Below are 17,617 nucleotides of genomic sequence, written 5' to 3'. Positions count from 1 at the left end.
ATAAGAAACATTAAAGATAAATGGGGGGGGTTCCTGATTTTCCATCTGCCAATTGCATTAGAAAATGATTGTTTAAGTCATTCAATCCATGTTCACTACTTTCTGTTAAACCACGTTTCTTTTTAGTCAAAGTGTCACTGTGTCATTCATTTCTTCTTCCCATGAGAAGTCTAAGGGGAAATCCCAAATTGTTGTTGTTATTAATAATTAGCTTTACCTCTGATAGTTCCCATCAGCATTCCTCTGCATTGGCTAATAGTAGGTTCTTCCATCCTACATTTCTCCACTATGGTCACATAGTGGAACAATATTCCATATTCCCCCCTGCCACTTTAACATATATCCTTTAATTCATACCCAGTTCCTTATGCTCAAATTCCAAGAAATGCAGAATTATTTTAATGTATTGTATTTTTTAAAAAAAGAAGTATTACTTTTGTATCTATTTAAAACCCAACCGGGTACCTGATGGAACATCTGCACTCATAGCAGCCTGTACTGGTATCTTGGTTCAGGGACTCGTCTCTGGGTGTGCCTCTGTAACGGCCACTCAAAATCACAGAATTGTAGAGTTGTAAGGGCCCCTGAGGATCATCTAGTCCAACCCCCTGCAACACAGGAATCTTTTACCCAACATGGGGCTCCTAAGGCCCTTAGAATCAGTGCAATGCTGAATCCACTTTTGCAGAAGTCTTGCCTGCCTGCAGAAGAGGCACCATTTTTTCTGCCCCTCACAGAGCAAGCATTTGGAGGGCGGAATCTATTCAAAATTTTCCATATACCATGTAATCTATTGATTATTCATAGCATTTGTGTTCAGGGCACTTCTCCCCAAAGTTTCCAAGTCGGCTGCAATTCCTGCGCTCATCTTGTGATTGCGCAACATCCCCATAACCCAGCACTGCCTGCTTTGACTGGCAGCTGCTCTCCAGGGTCCAAAAAAGAACCCTTTCCCATCAGCAGCTATCAGATCCTTTTTAAATGGGACGTGGCAGGCTGAACTAGAGAGCTTCTGCATGCTAAAACATGCATTCTCTCACTGAGCCACAGACCTTCTCATATTCTAAAGTCTAATCAGAAAATTAATCTTAAGCGGCAGGGGTGCAGGGCGGAAGATGATGGCAAAAACTTCTCAATAATGTCTGGGAAGCTTGAGCCTTAGAAGGGAAAACCTCGAAACCTGTAAAGACTGGTTTGCTTTCTTTAAAAGATTTGTTTTATACTACATGCCTTGAATCACTATTTGGTTGTAAAGATGTATATTTTATTCTGCTTAACATCCACCTAATTAATATTCTGGGGACAGCAGGGCTGAAGATACATCAGGTACTTTAAAACTATGATTTTATTTAATCATTTCTGAAATTTAATGATGGTGTCCAATTAATGAACAGTTTATGGGAATGTTCTCTTTACGATCTCCTGCCACTGCATAGAGTTAAGGATGCTCGCAATTAGGACAAGAGTTGCTCAGTTTTGCCTTGCTCAGTGGCATTTACACGTTGTCCTAAAAGCATGGTGTAACTTTGCGTGTAACAGGGGGCACGATCCAGCCAGTGTTCAGAGAGCACCATTGGGCAAAACTGAGCAGTGACTAGGCCCAACTGAAAGCAAGAGGATTCATAGTGAAACAGTATGGTTGCAATCCTGGAGTAAGACCCAATGTGAGACTTGCATCCAAGGAAGCATACACTGGATTGGGAGGTGTAGCTCATCCCATTGTTTTCAGTCACACTTAGCCACAATTCATTTTCGTTAGATTGTGCTCACTGATTTTGACCTAAGCACAAGCTTAAAGTGTTAAGTTGTGGGTGAACATATCAGACGACACAGTAATTCTTCAAACAGCTTTTGTTTTTTCACAGGCCAGAACAGAACTGAAGGGTTCAGCCAGCCTGCTTATATAGAGCTCCACTAGAACGCAACAGTAACCATTTTCTGTAACTATCCAATCAATGAACGTCACTTTCAATCCCTTATTTGCATATGTGGACCTGAGTGAAAACTATCTACAGTATCCCCCATGCTGGCCCAGGGTGAGAACTTCAGTACATAACACCAAGCATCCCCCCTTCCACAAACAATGAATGTATTTCCGATGGCCAAATTAGATGTGATGGGAGGCGTTCTATGATGAGGATCGACCATCATTTTTTGGTGTTAATTTAATAGCAGCAGTGTGTGTGTGTGAGAGAGAGAGAGAATGAGAAACAATGCGCACAAATTAGGACTATGGTGCTGAGGGAACATGTTTCCTCAGTTACAACACACACAGTCTGCCTGTCAGATATAAAAGTTTGACCCCATGTGGAAAATTGAATGTGGGGAAATAATGGATGACGCAGTTTAGGCAAAAGGGTTAATCCCCTCCGTCCAACGTTACAGTTCCAACCAAATTTGACAGTCACTCACACAGAGAGAGAAGGGGGAGCAGGAGCAGTTGAAGCAGCCGCTGGCAGTGCCAGGCCAGGCTGGTGCAAGTAGAGCAGAATGGGATGGCAGTGGAGAGAGAGAGAGAGAGAGAGAGAGAGAGAGAGAGGGAAGCACTGCATCCATCTCTGAACCAGAGGCGACAGAAGCAGGCAGGACTACAATTTGGGGCCAAAGGCTGATGTGGTTGCAACTCTTGGAGCCCAGTCGCCCTTGGGAAATCTAAGCAACCTGCTTGACGTGGAGGCAGCTTTGGGAGAAAAGTTTATGTTGTCTTCCTGACATGTTCCTTTACTGATTTCTAGCGTGGCTTTTACACTCCCTGGGTTTGATGCCCAGCACAGTGAAACCAGTCGCGCTGCTCTAAATCCGCCTCTGCTTGAGTTATTTAGTTCTTGAGAGCTCCAGAAGCTAACAGTGGCTATGATAACTATACCTGGCCTTTAGAAAACTGGTTTTGGACTAGCTCATGACTTGGAAAGGAGAACTAAAACGGGAAGCAGTGCTAACTGTTTAGTGTTGTCATTTTTCACACATACGTAGTGTGGTCATGTGTGCTGCTTTACAGGGGACAGTCCTCTATTTGTCCGGTCCAGGTCCAGTTTAAACTTAAAGAGCCATAAGGTGAAAGAGCAACAGAGGTCTTGAAGTTGCCTGTCAACACTGAGTTTCTGGATACTGAGCAGGCATTTAGGCCACCTGCACAGTCTTCCCCATGATGGTGAGATATATTATATTATAGCAATAGCATCAATACATACCGTATATGGAAAAAATGTGCACATCTGCACCCCTCTTTTTATTGCTGCCTAAGTGTTCAACCTAATCATATGGATTCTTGAAAGGAGCAGGAGTTATAAATGAAACAGTCTCTGGTAACTAAACACACACACACACAGGAAATTCAATGCTCTAAGCAACTAAAACGCTCTGAGCCACACAGAACACAAACTACTAACAGGTGAACGAGGCTTGAATAGACAGCTATGATTCACAGCAAATGTTTGTGTTAATCTAAATTAAAATCAATGCCTTGCTTTGTTGGAATGAGGTCTATGCACTAATTCTTACTTTGTCCCCAAGAACTGGATGTGTTTCAAGGTTCAACTCTACATTAATTAACATAAAATAAAAATATGGGTCCAGCATTCAGTTTAGCCAAGTGTATATTAAGTGGAAAAATATGAGGTCATTACTGCCTACCTAGTGATTACATGGGTAAAAATGAAATATATTTAGCCCTGCAGGAAATTAACACTGGGTTTGCTATATTTGTTCGCCTTTATAAAGTGGATACGCCAGCAGGGAACCTCATTGCAGTTTGGATCCAAAACCACCTCACATTCTTGCTGCAAACACAGCACAAAGAATTATTAATAAGCGGCTCCAAAAAATCATTAGAGTGGGAGGAAAGCCTAAAACACTCTTTTGAAGAACGTTCAAAAGAGATTTCCTTGAAAATCTGGCATAGTCAAAGCACAACTAGACAGTTTCCTTCATTCCCAATGAAGGAGGGAGGGGAGATGGGTGCAACTTAAAGCTTAACTCTTACCACACCAGACTGCCTTCCCACTCAAATTATATATAGAGAGTATATATATTACAGTAGCCCTCACCAAAAGAAAAACAACACACACAGAGAGAGACGTTTATATGTGGGTGTGGGGCTACTCTAAGGGTTCATTCAGAGCTGGGGATTGCTGTATTAGATTTCCTGGTTATAATGCTCCTCATTTCCAATGTTCCTTATATACATCATGGATGTTGGATAATGGCACTGTGGCTTTTTGATCAATATACCACCATGTCAAGCTAAATTTCATTCACATCAGTAAACACCAACAAGTTTCACTGGACATGTTGCCATCCTTTATGCTCATTTGTGCTTTTGTCCCCACCCCCAAAAAACCATTCACCTAGGAAACAACTGTATCCCACAATACCGCCCCAGATTTCATCACATGGCCTGATCCATGTTCCAGGTTAACAGGATCGCAAGTGGTTTTCAACATGGAAATGAGCACCACACTTCTGGTAGATTTCCAGAAAGCAGAAAGTATGAAATTTACCACTACAAATCTGCATTAGAGTTCACTACAACAGACAGCAAAAACAACACAGATAACATTGCCTGTAGGAAGTATGACATTCAGGGAAAATTCTCATACAGAATGCTGCAGTATTCTTAGTCATGTGGGTGACAAACTGGGCAAGCCCATTCCTTAGATCTACTGCCCTAGAATTGAACCTACCTCATCCAAAGGTAAAGGTAAAGGGACCCCTGACCATTAGGTCCAGTCATGACCGACTCCGGGGTTGTGGCGCTCATCTCGCTTTACTGGCCGAGGGAGCCGGCGTACAGCTTCCAGGTCATGTGGCCAGCATGACTAAGCCGCTTCTGGCGAACCAGAGCAGCGCACGGAAACGCCGTTTACCTTCCCGCTTGCACTTTGATGTGCTTTCAAACTGCTAGGTTGGCAGGAGCAGGGACCGAGCAACGGGAGCTCACCCCGTCGCAGGGATTCAAACCGCCAACCTTCTGATCAGCAAGTCCTAGGCTCTATGGTTTAACCCACAGCGCCACCTGCGTCCCTTTCTATTGCTTGTAGAAGTTGCCAATTCCCCTACGACGTTATGCATCAGCCCCAAATGGCTTGTGCCAAAGATCCTGAAGGACCATATATATATATATATATATATACTTTTGCAAAACTGTCCATCACCGAGGACAGGCTAAGGAGGCCCTTCTCTGTATGCCACCTTTACCTTGGCAGGAATGCAGGAACGTGCCTTCTCTGTCATAACATCTCCAACCCTGCACTGGGGAGATTGGATAGCATACTCTCTGACAAATACAGATGGGTAGCCGTGTTGGTTTGCCATAGTCAAAACAAAATAAAAAAATTCCTTCTAGTAGCACCTTAAAGACCAACTAAGTTAGTTCTTGGTATGAGCTTTCGTGTGCATGCACACTTCTTCAGATACACTGAAACAGAAGTCACCAGACCCTTCTATATAGTGAGAAGGTGGGGAGGGGTATTACTCAGAAGGGTGGTGGGAATGGGTGATTGGCAGATAGCTGTGATGAGCCTGTTGACGACTCTTAACGACTGCAATAGGTCTTACAGGAAAAAGCAAGGGGTGAGAAGGTGAAAAATGGCTTTGTCATGTATAATGAGATAAGAATCCAATGTCTTTGTTCAGACCAGGTCTCTCCATGGTTTTAAGTTTGGTAATAAGTTGCAATTCAGCAGCTTCTCTTTCCAGTCTATTTCTGAAATTCCTTTGTAATAGAACAGCTACTTTGAGATCTTGTATAGAATGTCCTGGGAGATTGAAGTGTTCTCCTACTGGTTTCTCTGTCTTGTGATTCCTGATGTCAGATTTATGTCTGTTTATCCTTTGGCGTAAGGTTTGGCCTGTTTGTCCAATATAGAGAGCTGAAGGACACTGTTGGCATTTGATGGCATACACATTTTTTTATTTATCTGACAAATGTTCAGCGTTTCCTTGTTCCAGCACACATTTTTAACTTTGTCTGATTAGTGTGGTCTTCTTTCTATCTCCTACTCTCTACTATTATTTTATAATTACAGTGGTGACTTCAGGTTACATACACGTCAGGTTACAGACTCTGCTAACCCAGAAATAGTACCTCGGGTTAAGAACTTTGCTTCAGGATGAGAACAGAACAGAAATTGTGCTCTGGCGGTGCGGCAGCAGCAGGAGGCCCCATTAGCTAAAGTGGTGCTTCAGGTTAAGAACAGTTTCAGGTTAAGAACGGACCTCCGTACTTAACCTGAGGTACCACTGTATATTTTAACTGTATAACTTTTTTTATAAAAAAAATATGCATAAATAAGAACGTAAGATGAGCCTGCTGGCAGGCCAATGGTTCATCCAGTCTAGCATCCTGTCAGATGCCTATGGGAAGCCCACAGGCAGGATTCGAGCACAACAGCACTCTCCTCTTCTGCAGTTTCCAGTAACAGATATTTAGAAGCATTACTGCCTTTGACCATGGAGTCAGAGCATAGCCAACATGGCAAATAAAACCCAGTGACTCTTGCTATCTTTCCTAGCTCTCCTTGGCTGACTATTCAAACATTTAAATGCTCTATAAGGTATTCTTTAAAAGAAATAAAAATCTTCTGTTATTCATAAGAACATAGGAAGCTGAATTATATTTAATCCTTCACAATTGTCTGCAATGACAGGCAGAGCTCTCTCCCATCCTTACCCAGAGATGCCAGGGATTGAACTTGCCCTGCAACTGAGATGTTCCACCACCGAGCTGTGGCCCTCCTTTGTTGCTGAGAAATAGAAAGTTCTTCCTGGAAAATCCTGGCTAAGCTCCACAACTTTGCTCCACATGGAATCTGCTCTTCCCTTTTCCTTCCTAACCACCAAATTGCTCTTTCAGGTAGTAAACCAATTAGAATCTTCCGAGAACTCGACCATCCGATTAAACTAAACTGATTTCTTCTGAATAACCTTCCAGCAAACAAGGTATTCTGGCGAGTGCACATTTTATCAGATTAAGGTCATTCTTCTCATGAACACACCAAGGCCTGACTCCTGATTACAGACAGCTTTGATTTTTTTAAAAAAAAACACAAACATTTTAGGGAGGTTCACTTTATCTATGAACCGACTCGTAAGCAATCTCATAGAAAACAATTTTAAAAACAAACAACAACCAAATACAGTATATCTTTGTTCGAAATATATTTGCTAAATACCATGGAATTTTTCTGAGCAAGGAAAGGGTCAAAGAGTTCCAATAAGGGTATTCTCTCCTATTAATATCCTGGCTCCTTTGAGCCACCCCAATCCCAGATCCCTTCACCCAGCACATCCTAACTCCCCTCACCCTCACACACAAATCACCTCCAACTGTCCCCATAAACAAAGATGGGTCCTCTTCCCTAGTCCTTGTACATGATAGACCACTGTCCTTATTCCATCCTTATTTTGCCCTTTGGGGATACCTTGTTAGTGTTGTCATAGTGCTTAGTACAGTGGTACCTCTGGATGTGAACGGGATCCGTTCCGGAGCCCCGTTCGCATCCTGAAGCGAACGCAACCCGCGTTCATGCGTCTGGTGATTCGCTGCTTCCGCGCATGCGCGTGACATCATTTTGAGCGTCTGCGCATGCGTGAGCGGCGAAACCCGGAAGTAACGCACTCCATTACTTCCAGGTCGCCGTGGAGCGCAACCCCAAAAGGCTTAACCTGAAGCGACTTCAACCCGAGGTTTGACTGTATAGTCATTTCCCCCAGGGTCTCTAGAAGTCAAAGGTAGGGTGTGGGTGTGGGTGTATGTGATTGTACACACTTATGCACCTTGTCTATATGCACATATGTGAGCAATAAAGCTCCATACTTTTGGTCCTTAGTATGAAAGGTTTTTAAGTATTTGTGGCCTCTTTTTGGGTGGGTCAGAGTCTGCTAGACCTGTCTTTTATTTACAAGGACGTGTTTGTTTTTTAGGCTTTCATCAATTGTGTTTATTGCAATTGGTCTTATTACTTCAATGAAGTTTGTAAGTCGCTTTTACTTTAATGAGTAAAGCGAATAAATAGTAACAACAACAACAACATAGTGCACAGCCAGTCATTTCACGGGCTGCAGCTGCTGAGGCATGTTTTGAGCTTTCGCAAGCCTATTTTAGGACAATTATATTTTTCTAGCATATCATTATCAAAAGAACTTGCACTGTAAACTAGTGGGAGGAAGGGCTATTTAGGAATGAACGGATACAACAAGCAGAGTACGGTGATGCAGCTAAGCAATTTTACTTCGAAATGTGGTATGCTAGTTCTGCATACCTTCTGTGGGGGACCCTCCTGCTATGTAGGGCCCTGGACTTCTGCCCCAAAGGCCTGGTCTGACAGCACTGCTAGTGGAGTGGAGCCTTGAGCAATAAGTAACAAGGATGCAGTGGCGTAGCGTGGGTTATCAGCACCCGGGGCAAGGCAAGTAATTTGCGCCCCCTAACCCATGGATTTGCGCCCCCTAACCTGTGGATTTCCCTAACCCCCAGATGTTGCGCCCGGTGCGGCCGGCCCCCCCTGCACCCCCCACGCTACGCCACTGCAAGGATGCTGTGATGCTTGGTTTTCAAGACCCGGTTCAGCAGCTGGGATGTGAGTTTTAGATTTTATTCTGTTTTAGTTTTATGCTGGTTTTAAAGTATGTGTTATTGTTATAGATTGGGGGGACCCCCTAAACCCTATAAATTAATAAATGATAGGACTTGTTTGCAGTACTGAAGGGAAAATTGCAGGCCAGTGGAAAAATACAGGCTAAGCTTCCTTTCCAAGCCAGTGCCTCACCTGGGATAGAGGTGTTTAACTATACCTCAGTTAAAATTGTTGACAGGGTGTTTTTGGTTTTTAAAGAACAACTTCTGCCATGTCATCAATTCTCCAAAGGATCACAGATACTGGTAGAGCGCCTGGACCCTCCTGGAATCTAGCTACCGCTCGGCTGAGAGTGGGGGTGGTACCCAACTTTTGTTACATTTTAAGTTGCTTTGACTTACATTTTGGGGGGGAAACAATTACTGTATTTTTCTCTCTATAAGACGCACCAGACCATAAGACGCACCTAGTTTTTAGAAGAGGATAACAAGAAAAAAAAGATTCTGAATCCCAGAAGCCAGGACAGCAAGTGGGATAGCTGCGCAGCAATCTCGCTTGCTGTCCTGGCTTATGGGATAGCCGCACACAGCCTCTCCCGGGCAAGGGGAGCCTTCATCCCCCTGCCCGGGAGAGGCTGTGCACAGCTAAGGCTCCCCCAAGAGCTGCGCTCCCTTTAAAAAGCGTGCAGAGTGTGTGTGCGGCTCTTTAAAGGGAGCGCTGAGCAGAGCCTCCCGCCTGCATTCGCTGCATTCGCACACACATTTCCCCTTACTTTTTAGGAGGGGAACGGTGCGTCTTATAGAGCGAAAAATACAGTAATAAGTTTAAGAAAATATAACAACAACAACAACAAAAATTAATAAATAAGTTCTATGAAACGGTGTATTTCTAAATGAAAAACATGTATTTTCTGGTTTTATATTTTTGATTTTATTCTGTGAACCGCCTTGAGACCTCTGGGTATAGGGCAGAATAATAATAATAATAATAATAATAATAATAATAATAATAATAGAAAGTTTTCTATCCCACTCCTCTTATGGCCAGCAATAGTTCCTGCCAGAGTTGGAAGCTGCTGCCAATGCACTCCTAAATATGTCTCCCTAAATTCCTACTGTCACTGAAACCCTAAGGATGCCCCCCCAGTTCATTTATGAAAGCATGAGCTAAACATCAGATCGACAATTTTGTGACTGCTGCTTTAATTGTAAAAACAGCAGCTGCCCTCAATCTCTTTTAGAAAAAGTCCTGGCGTAAGAGCAGCAGGGATGTTCCAGCTCAGGAATGAGCTGTATTATCATAGCTTTGTGGTCAGCATTTATTCTGAAAAGCCGAATGCTTTATTCTCTCAGTTTCATCAGCATAGCATTAGGGGCAGCAAGGGGGGGGGCGGGGGAGAGAGAGGACATGATAGAATGGTGGTTTTTAAATTTTTGCACAGTATATTGCACACTTGCAACCAGAATTTCTAAATATAAGCAGAGAAAGGGCTTGCTCAGAGTAATTTTCAAAGCTTTAGATTCACATTTATTAAAAGCCACATAAAAATACTTCTACTTAATAGCCAGAGTGCGCTTGTCTCTCCCTTCATGTCATTCTCTGCCACACACAGTTACGATTTGTAGACTTTTGCTTGCATTTATACAAAGCAATTGGATGGGGTGTGATGTTCTCTAACGTTGTCATTTTGGGCCAAGCAAGTAATATTAAATGTGAGAGACTAGGCATGCCATTATGCAACTTATTTCTCATGTAGGTCCTTCTAAATTTAAACTATATTCTGGTCCCTCCCTCCAACTTTCTGCTTCATAGAAGAAGGAACATCTCCATTGCACACAATGGAGATAGAGAAACCACACAAAGAGCTCTCAGTACCAGAAGTGCTATTTCCAGGCAAATTCAGGGCATTTGGGTATGGACTGGATTGCTGTAGGGAGGGAGGTTGAGTTAGGTGACGGTGACAGCGATTCCGTGTCAATGTCAAGGCAGTTTTAGACATTATTTATTGCTCAGGCAGGAGGGCAGTCAAAGGCTCAGAGTTACGGGCAGAGACGCTTTCTGCTGCTGACTCAACAAAAAGGCTACAGCCCTTCAAACACACAACTCCTTCAGAGCAGAGAATGCAGCAAACTGACTCTGTGGCACACAACATAGTTCCTGTCCCGACAAAATACCAGGGCAGCTGAATCAAAGTTAAATGGCAGGAACAGAACTGTATTGCATCTTCGAGAAACAAGAAGGTGGAAACCAATGTAGGATTCACCCCACTCCCACTTGAAGCCAAGTCTGCCGAAAGCGAGGGCTCGCCCACACTTCTGCTTGTCTTGCTGCTTTCTCCTGAGGAAACCTGCTCTCTACCACTGAATAAAAAAAACCCATCAGTTGGGTTTCCCGCAGATTGATGCTCGCTCTGATTCAGCAGTAAAGAGCACGAATTCCTGGGGAAAGCAGCATGGCCAACAGACTTGGGCCTAGAAAGCACAGGGCAAACAGAAAACCTCTCAGCCTCGTGCTTTCTAAACTAGAAGCTAACCTGGGCTTAGAAAGCACAGAACAAACAGAAAATCTCTCAGCCTCGTGCTTTCTAAACTAGAAGCAAATGGAAGTACAGTGGTACCTCGGGTTACATATGCTTCAGGTTACATACGCTTCAGGTTACAGACTCCGCTAACCCAGAAATAGCACCTCGGGTTAAGACCTTTGCTTCAGGATGAGAACAGAAATCGTGCTCTGGCGGCACGGCGGCAGCAGGAGGCCCCATTAGCTAAAGTGGTGCTTCAGGTTAAGAACAGTTTCAGGTTAAGAATGGACCTCCGGAACGAATTAAGTACGTAACCAGAGGTACCACTGTATGAATGAGGCCATGCAACCTGATGTCTACTACTGACTGGGGAAAAGCAAACGCTAATCAGAACCGGCATCAGGGGTTGGCATGGCTTAGCACCTGCCATGGGCCTCAGGGCTCGGTAGAGCCCCACCGGGGTCCTAATCTGTATCACACACATACCACCCCAGTAATGCTAATTGTATAAATGGTGTCTTGTCTAGTTTGGCCCTGAAGCAACCCAGTGCAGTTGTGGCTGAGGCACAAATGCTCATTGCTTATGAGTAATTGCTCTGGCTTCTTAGCCATTGCATGGTACCAGCTGTGGAGCGTCTCCTGCCCTGGCCCAAATACTGGTGGGTCAGTGCCAGAGCAGTCCTTACACAGTACTGCGGAGGAACTGCCTCTGAAAGGCAACTCAATGTACTTTTGGGAGGCTTTCTTGTTCTTTATAGAAGAACAACAAACCTTAGCATTTGTAAAAACAAAACAAATTCCTTCCAGTAGCACCTTAAAGACCAACTAAGTCAGTTCTTGGTATGAGCTTTCGTGTGCATGCACACTTCTTCAGATACACTGAAACAGAAGTTTCCAGACCCTTCTATATAGTGAGAAGGTGGGGAGGGGTATTACTCAGAAGGGTGGTGGGAATGGGTGATTGGCAGATAGCTGTGATGAGCCTGTTGACGACTCTTAACGACTGCAATAGGTCTTACAGGAAAAAGCAAGGGGTGAAAAGGTGAAAAATGGCTTTGTCATGTATAATGAGATAAGAATCCAAGGTCTTTGTTCAGACCAGCATTTGTAAGTAGAGTTACTTACCATTCTGTTAGTAAAGTTTCCGAAATCATCCTTCAAGATATGCTTGATCATCTCTGGCTCAGATACCACAATGTACATACGACGACCCATGTAATACCTGCACACGAAATGGAGAATTGTATTAATAATGAACAGAATTGTGCTTGGCTATTTGTTTAGAAAAGCTACCATTTCAGACAGGTCCACCCTCCTAACCGATAAGATGGGCTTTCATAGGGATTCTTAATCTGCCTTACTCAACTGCAGGGCTCTCAGTCAGTAAATTATTCAAATATTACTCTATTTCCTCAATAGTTGTCCTGTTTTCAATCATCCACAAAGGGTTCTCTTTTAGGAACATAGGAAGCTACTGGGCCAGACCACAGGTCCATCTATATCAATATTTCCTACACTGACTGGCAGCAGCTCTCCAAGGTTTCAAGTAGGATTTTCACCTGGGGATGCCAGAGATGCTGGTTTTTAGAGTGAGGATCAAACCTCTCCATTCTTAAGGAAATCAGCCCTGAGTGCTCACTGGAAGGACAGATCCTGAAGCTGAGGCTCCTGAAGACTTTGGCCACCTCATGAGAAGAGAAGACCCCCTGGAAAAGACCCTGATTGAGGGCACAAGGAGAAGAGGATGGCAGAGGACGAGATGGTTGGACGTTGTTCTCAAAGCTACTAGCATAAGTTTGACCAAACTGCGGGAGGCAGTGGAAGACAGGAGTGCCTGGCGTGCTCTGGTCCATGGGGTCACGAAGAGTCGGACTGAACAGTATACCAACTCATGACATAGACAAACACACAAAGGACTCTACCAAATAAACAAGACTTCAACACAGTACAACACCCCCTCCCAAATTCTAGCAAGATTAAAATTAGGGCTACATGAGGAAATGCAGCAATAATTGGCACCCAATACACTCTCACACTGCAGTCAGTGGGTGGAAATATTAATCTGCCACAGATGCTCCCTTAGCAGCATTTCAGAGGGATGAAATTAACTTTAACGGACAACATAAAATGAAACTCTTTATGAAAACCTGAATCACATTATGTTTATTTGGATCAAAATGTATTGGAACTAGCAAATTGGTTGCACATTTCCACTCATGGCCCATAATAGATCTTTCTGAGGACGGTGACAGCCTACAATGAAGTTAAAAGCTATTCTGTTGTACTTGAGTCATAGGATGTTCCGGTGTCATCATGATGAATTCAGTTATTTAACAGGAAGGTGTTGAGTTTGTGGGAGGGAGGGGGGGATAAGGATGAAAACAGAAAACCCACTGAAGCACAAATGAATTAAAAATATACAGGTAAAACCAGTGAAATTGCTTTTATGCAAGGTTTGATCTTCATTTGAGGAAAGATGTATCCAAAAACATAAGGTAGCAAGCACTCTCTTTCACCTCCAACGATGACTGCTTCTCCAATTTCTCTGTTATGTGCATTTACATTTTCCCTTCCCTTAACAGAAAATTAAAAAGCAGCTGAGATGTAGATAGCGTTTGGGGAGAAAATCCAGACAGAGTCATCATGACCTTGATTTTTTGGGAGAGTGTTTTTTTTGGTAATCGCCCCTCCCCTCTGCATCTCCTACTACCCCACCCCAAATATGTTTCAGAAGGTTTGGGGATGCTCCTGCAGATTTAGCAGGAGGACAAGGGGAGGGGAGCGTCAGAAGAGAGGGGGGAATTGCTGAGAAATGCTTCCCTCCCCTTACCGTCAACTAAGCCACACCACTGGATCCAACTCCAGATGTTCATATATACTTTTTCTGTAATTTCGAATAAGTGTCATTCCAAACCAGTTTGTTGCAAAGTAGTATTCTATTTATTTATTTATTTATTAGTAATTCCCCAAAAAAGTAGGATTTCCCCCCACCAAAGAGCACAACACACTTCTGCTGCAATGAAGAAGTTTTATTTATTCATATCCTGCTCTTCAAGGGGCTCGTATATACTGATTCTTTCTCCCCCTGCCCCCCCCCCATATTACTGCCTTTAGGAAACACACCATGTTTCTGTAGAATTGGAAGATATGGATTTGAGTGTGAATTAATGACTGTACAATAAGTAAGTAATTCTGGATCAATGACTTAATACATAATCACAGTGAAGAAGCCCTTGGAGGAATAAGGACAGAATGTTTCTTAATGATGTTGGACTGGAAGAAGACTATGGTTGACTTTAATTCATAATAATAATAATTAGGGGGTAGTGAGGTGAGCCCCCGCCAGGTGGGCAGGCAAGGGCGGGGGCGCAAAATCGGCTAAAAATATGTCCATAAATATGTCTGTAAATAAAAATATTATTGCCTCATAAGAAAAGGTTTTAAATGGAGGGTGAATTGAATGGGGGGGGGGGGGAGAGGCAGAAAGAAGAACTACCGGTAATTTGTCAATGGCTAGGGGGCGCAATCGGAACAGTTCTGCCAGGGGCGCAAGATCACCTAGCTACGGCTCTGATGGCGAAAGGCCTTAATAAAATCTTATTTAAGAATGCAAAAAATAAAAAATAAAAAGGACACACAGCATATTTCATGGCTGAGGAAATATTTCAGGAACCTCCATCTCTCTCTCTCTCTCTTCCTAACCACAAAAGCATAGAAAGAGCCTGCTGTATCAGGCTAGTGGCCCATCTATTTCAGCACCCAGTGATCTCAAATTGTCATTCCACATACAGAACCAGCCAATTGGCCAACAAAGAGATCTATCTGAGGTAGAGCCACGTATAGTGTGAAACATAGGAGGGAATGGCTAGTTTGGACACCTGGAACTCTTGGTGGTAGAAGATGCAAGGCCATTGGGATCTGCACTGCTGTGGCTGAGATCTATGAAAGACCATTCAGTTAACACACGTGCACACGTCGAATTAATCAGTGGTGCAAGGAGGGTGCCAAAATTGTTCTAATTTAGGGCAATAGCCCCAAACTGTTGTGATATATAAAAGCAACAGTGTTATACAGAGCTTTAAGTCTAAAAAGCCAGAGGGGCCTATGAGCTCACCAGTTCTTTCTCTTCGGCTCTAGAGGGAGCCAAAGAGATTTTGTTCCCACAAACCAGATTGCTGGGATAGCTTTCTTATGGGTAAAGCAGGTGACACTGTTCAAGGGCCTCAAACAGATGCAGCTTTATCATACAAACTCCCAACTGTCCCTATTTACTAGGGCAAGTACCAAACAGGTGCTCTGAGCCACCCCCAATATCCTTATACCTGTCCCTCCCTGGGTAACCACTATGCATATTTTTGCCATTTGGTGATCCTTCTCAATATTTAGTGCAGCTTGCTCCAGCTGTCATTCCTCAAGGCCGAAGTTCCTTCCTTAGAGTCATCTTGAAGCTAAAACCTCTGCATAAGGAGGGATTATACCTTATGTTCGATGCCAGCACGTGTGAACGAACACACTAATGCCAGGCCCAGCCTGCAAGGCCTCACACAGATGTCTATTTTGAACAGTTAAATAAGCTATTTTAAGGCAATTGTGTTTTTCCTACTATATCTTTAAACAAAAGTTAAAGCAGCCTCCAAGGCTTTAAAATTGGTGGCAGGTAGTCAGTGGCAAACTTCATGAGTACAGCAGCCTAGGCCAACCTGGTGCCCTCCAGATGTTGTTGGACTACAACTCCCATCAGCTCCAGCGCTGGCTAGGGTTGGCAAGAGTTGTGGTCTAACCACATCTGGAAAGCACCAGGCCCACAAAAGCTGTTGTACATCATACAAAAGACAAAGAAGATCTTTAGAAATGTGTGTGACGTGAGGGGAGAGAGGTTTGGTATGAGAACTAGGGCGTTGAAGTGTATGTCCCTACTATCATCTGTGAAATATTAAAGGGAATGTTATTATTGCAAAAAATGTTTATGTTTTAATGTTTTCAATAATGTTTCAAAGGTAGCCCAGAGGCTTCAGGCAACGTATTACACCGGATCGCAGGATAAGTAAGGAAATATCATTTTAATAAAATTTTATTAAGATTTCTCCATTTAGTCCTTTTTTTCTAGAAAATCAGTTGCTGTTTTTCATGCAGCAGTGATATTTGCTACAGTTCGGCCTTTCCCAGTTTGTGCTCAACTCAAAAGCTCTTTCCCCAAACCTTCACTTTTAGGAGGCTTCGGTGGGCTGGAGCTGGGGGTGGACATCTCAGGGGTCAGAACCGATTGTGCCGCCCCTGCTAGAGTTCCTGCCTTTTTCTCTCTCCCCTTATTGCAAGCTGATGAAGAGACTGTTCTCTCCACTGACTTGCATCTACTGACTACATAGGTGTGCAGATGCATGGTATGAAGGTGATTTTTAAAGAAATGGACTCTTCAAGCACCATCTGCTTCCCATGCTGTGTGATAAAGAAATATGTTACGGTACACATTAAGACCCTCCCACTTTTTATTACACTTCGCAGTTGCATGTAGCATGCAGTGGTGTTATAAACAAGGGAGGTAACAGTGCTGTGTTCCATGAAATTGCATACAATTGTGACCCACAAATGAAAAGGGCTTCAGCGCAGATTGCACCACAGTGTAAGTGCAGCACACCCACCAAATCTAGCACAACACCCATTGTATTGATGCAAATAGTTATATATTTTAAATTACATGTCTGCTAATCAGTTGTCATTCTCCTGTAAATTTCTCTAATAAGACTTCAAGGGCCAAAAACGCTGTCCACCTCCTCAGTGATGTATTGTGCTTTTACAAAATACATACAGTTTAAATAAGCATTCATCCAACTAGTTATCATTCATCATTTTCCAATGCAAACCATAATTTCCTTGCATAGACTAGTCTGTGCTACAAAGGGACAACTCTGGGTTATAAATTTCTTTTTCTGTGTTGTTCCACAGTTGCACAATCCAGTGTATTTGATTATGCAAATAATAATCACAGTAACAATTAGCATTTGTATATAGGGTGTTTAAAAAGCTATATGCAAATTGTTTTAGCAAGTGAGGGGCAGACATTGTAACGCAATGCACTGCCAAAGGCCACTTATTGGGAATGTGATAAAAATATGAATTGGGTGCTTCCTTATCCACAGGTCAGCCTCTTCATTGCACTACTACACAAAGTTTCCTTTGCATATTGTGTAATGTTTTGGATATTTTCCTGCCTCTGGTGCGCATAAAGGGCATTGACCATTTTGCAAGCAATCAATCACTTTTTAAACAACCATCTCCCTTTTTGCATTAGATTGTGACTCACCTGTGCTAGGTCCAAAACTTGCAAGCAACGGCCTTTCTAACATCTCCTGTCATTCATCAACACACCATTAGAGGCCAAAGCTTGAGACAATGTACATTAACACAGTAGGATGGTCTCCATTCAGATTTTGCTTCGCTTCACAGGACAAGTACTACATAAAGGGCTGTTTTTGTTCAATATGGCATCTGTGTGGGAAAACACCTGTGCCCCATTCACTCT

At 43.2% G+C, this 17,617-nt stretch overlaps 1 protein-coding gene across 4 annotated transcripts in view; it reads right to left on the bottom strand.

Moving 5' to 3' along the window:
• The window catches only part of TBXAS1 (thromboxane A synthase 1), a 206,021-nt gene that overhangs the window by 107,361 nt on the left and 81,043 nt on the right, over positions 1-17,617 (bottom strand). For all 4 annotated transcript variants that reach the window (XM_081878943.1, XM_081878940.1, XM_081878941.1 and 1 more), the window contains exon 5: positions 12,223-12,319. In XM_081878943.1, the coding sequence (XP_081735069.1) occupies positions 12,223-12,319 (97 nt within the window). The remainder of the gene's footprint in view (positions 1-12,222; positions 12,320-17,617) is intronic.

Source organism: Podarcis erhardii, assembly GCF_964252035.2.
Source record: "Podarcis erhardii genome assembly, chromosome: 10".
NCBI lineage: Eukaryota > Metazoa > Chordata > Lepidosauria > Squamata > Lacertidae > Podarcis > Podarcis erhardii.
The sequence above is the reverse complement of the archived record's forward strand: the minus strand, read 5'-3'. Positions and strand labels throughout refer to the sequence as shown.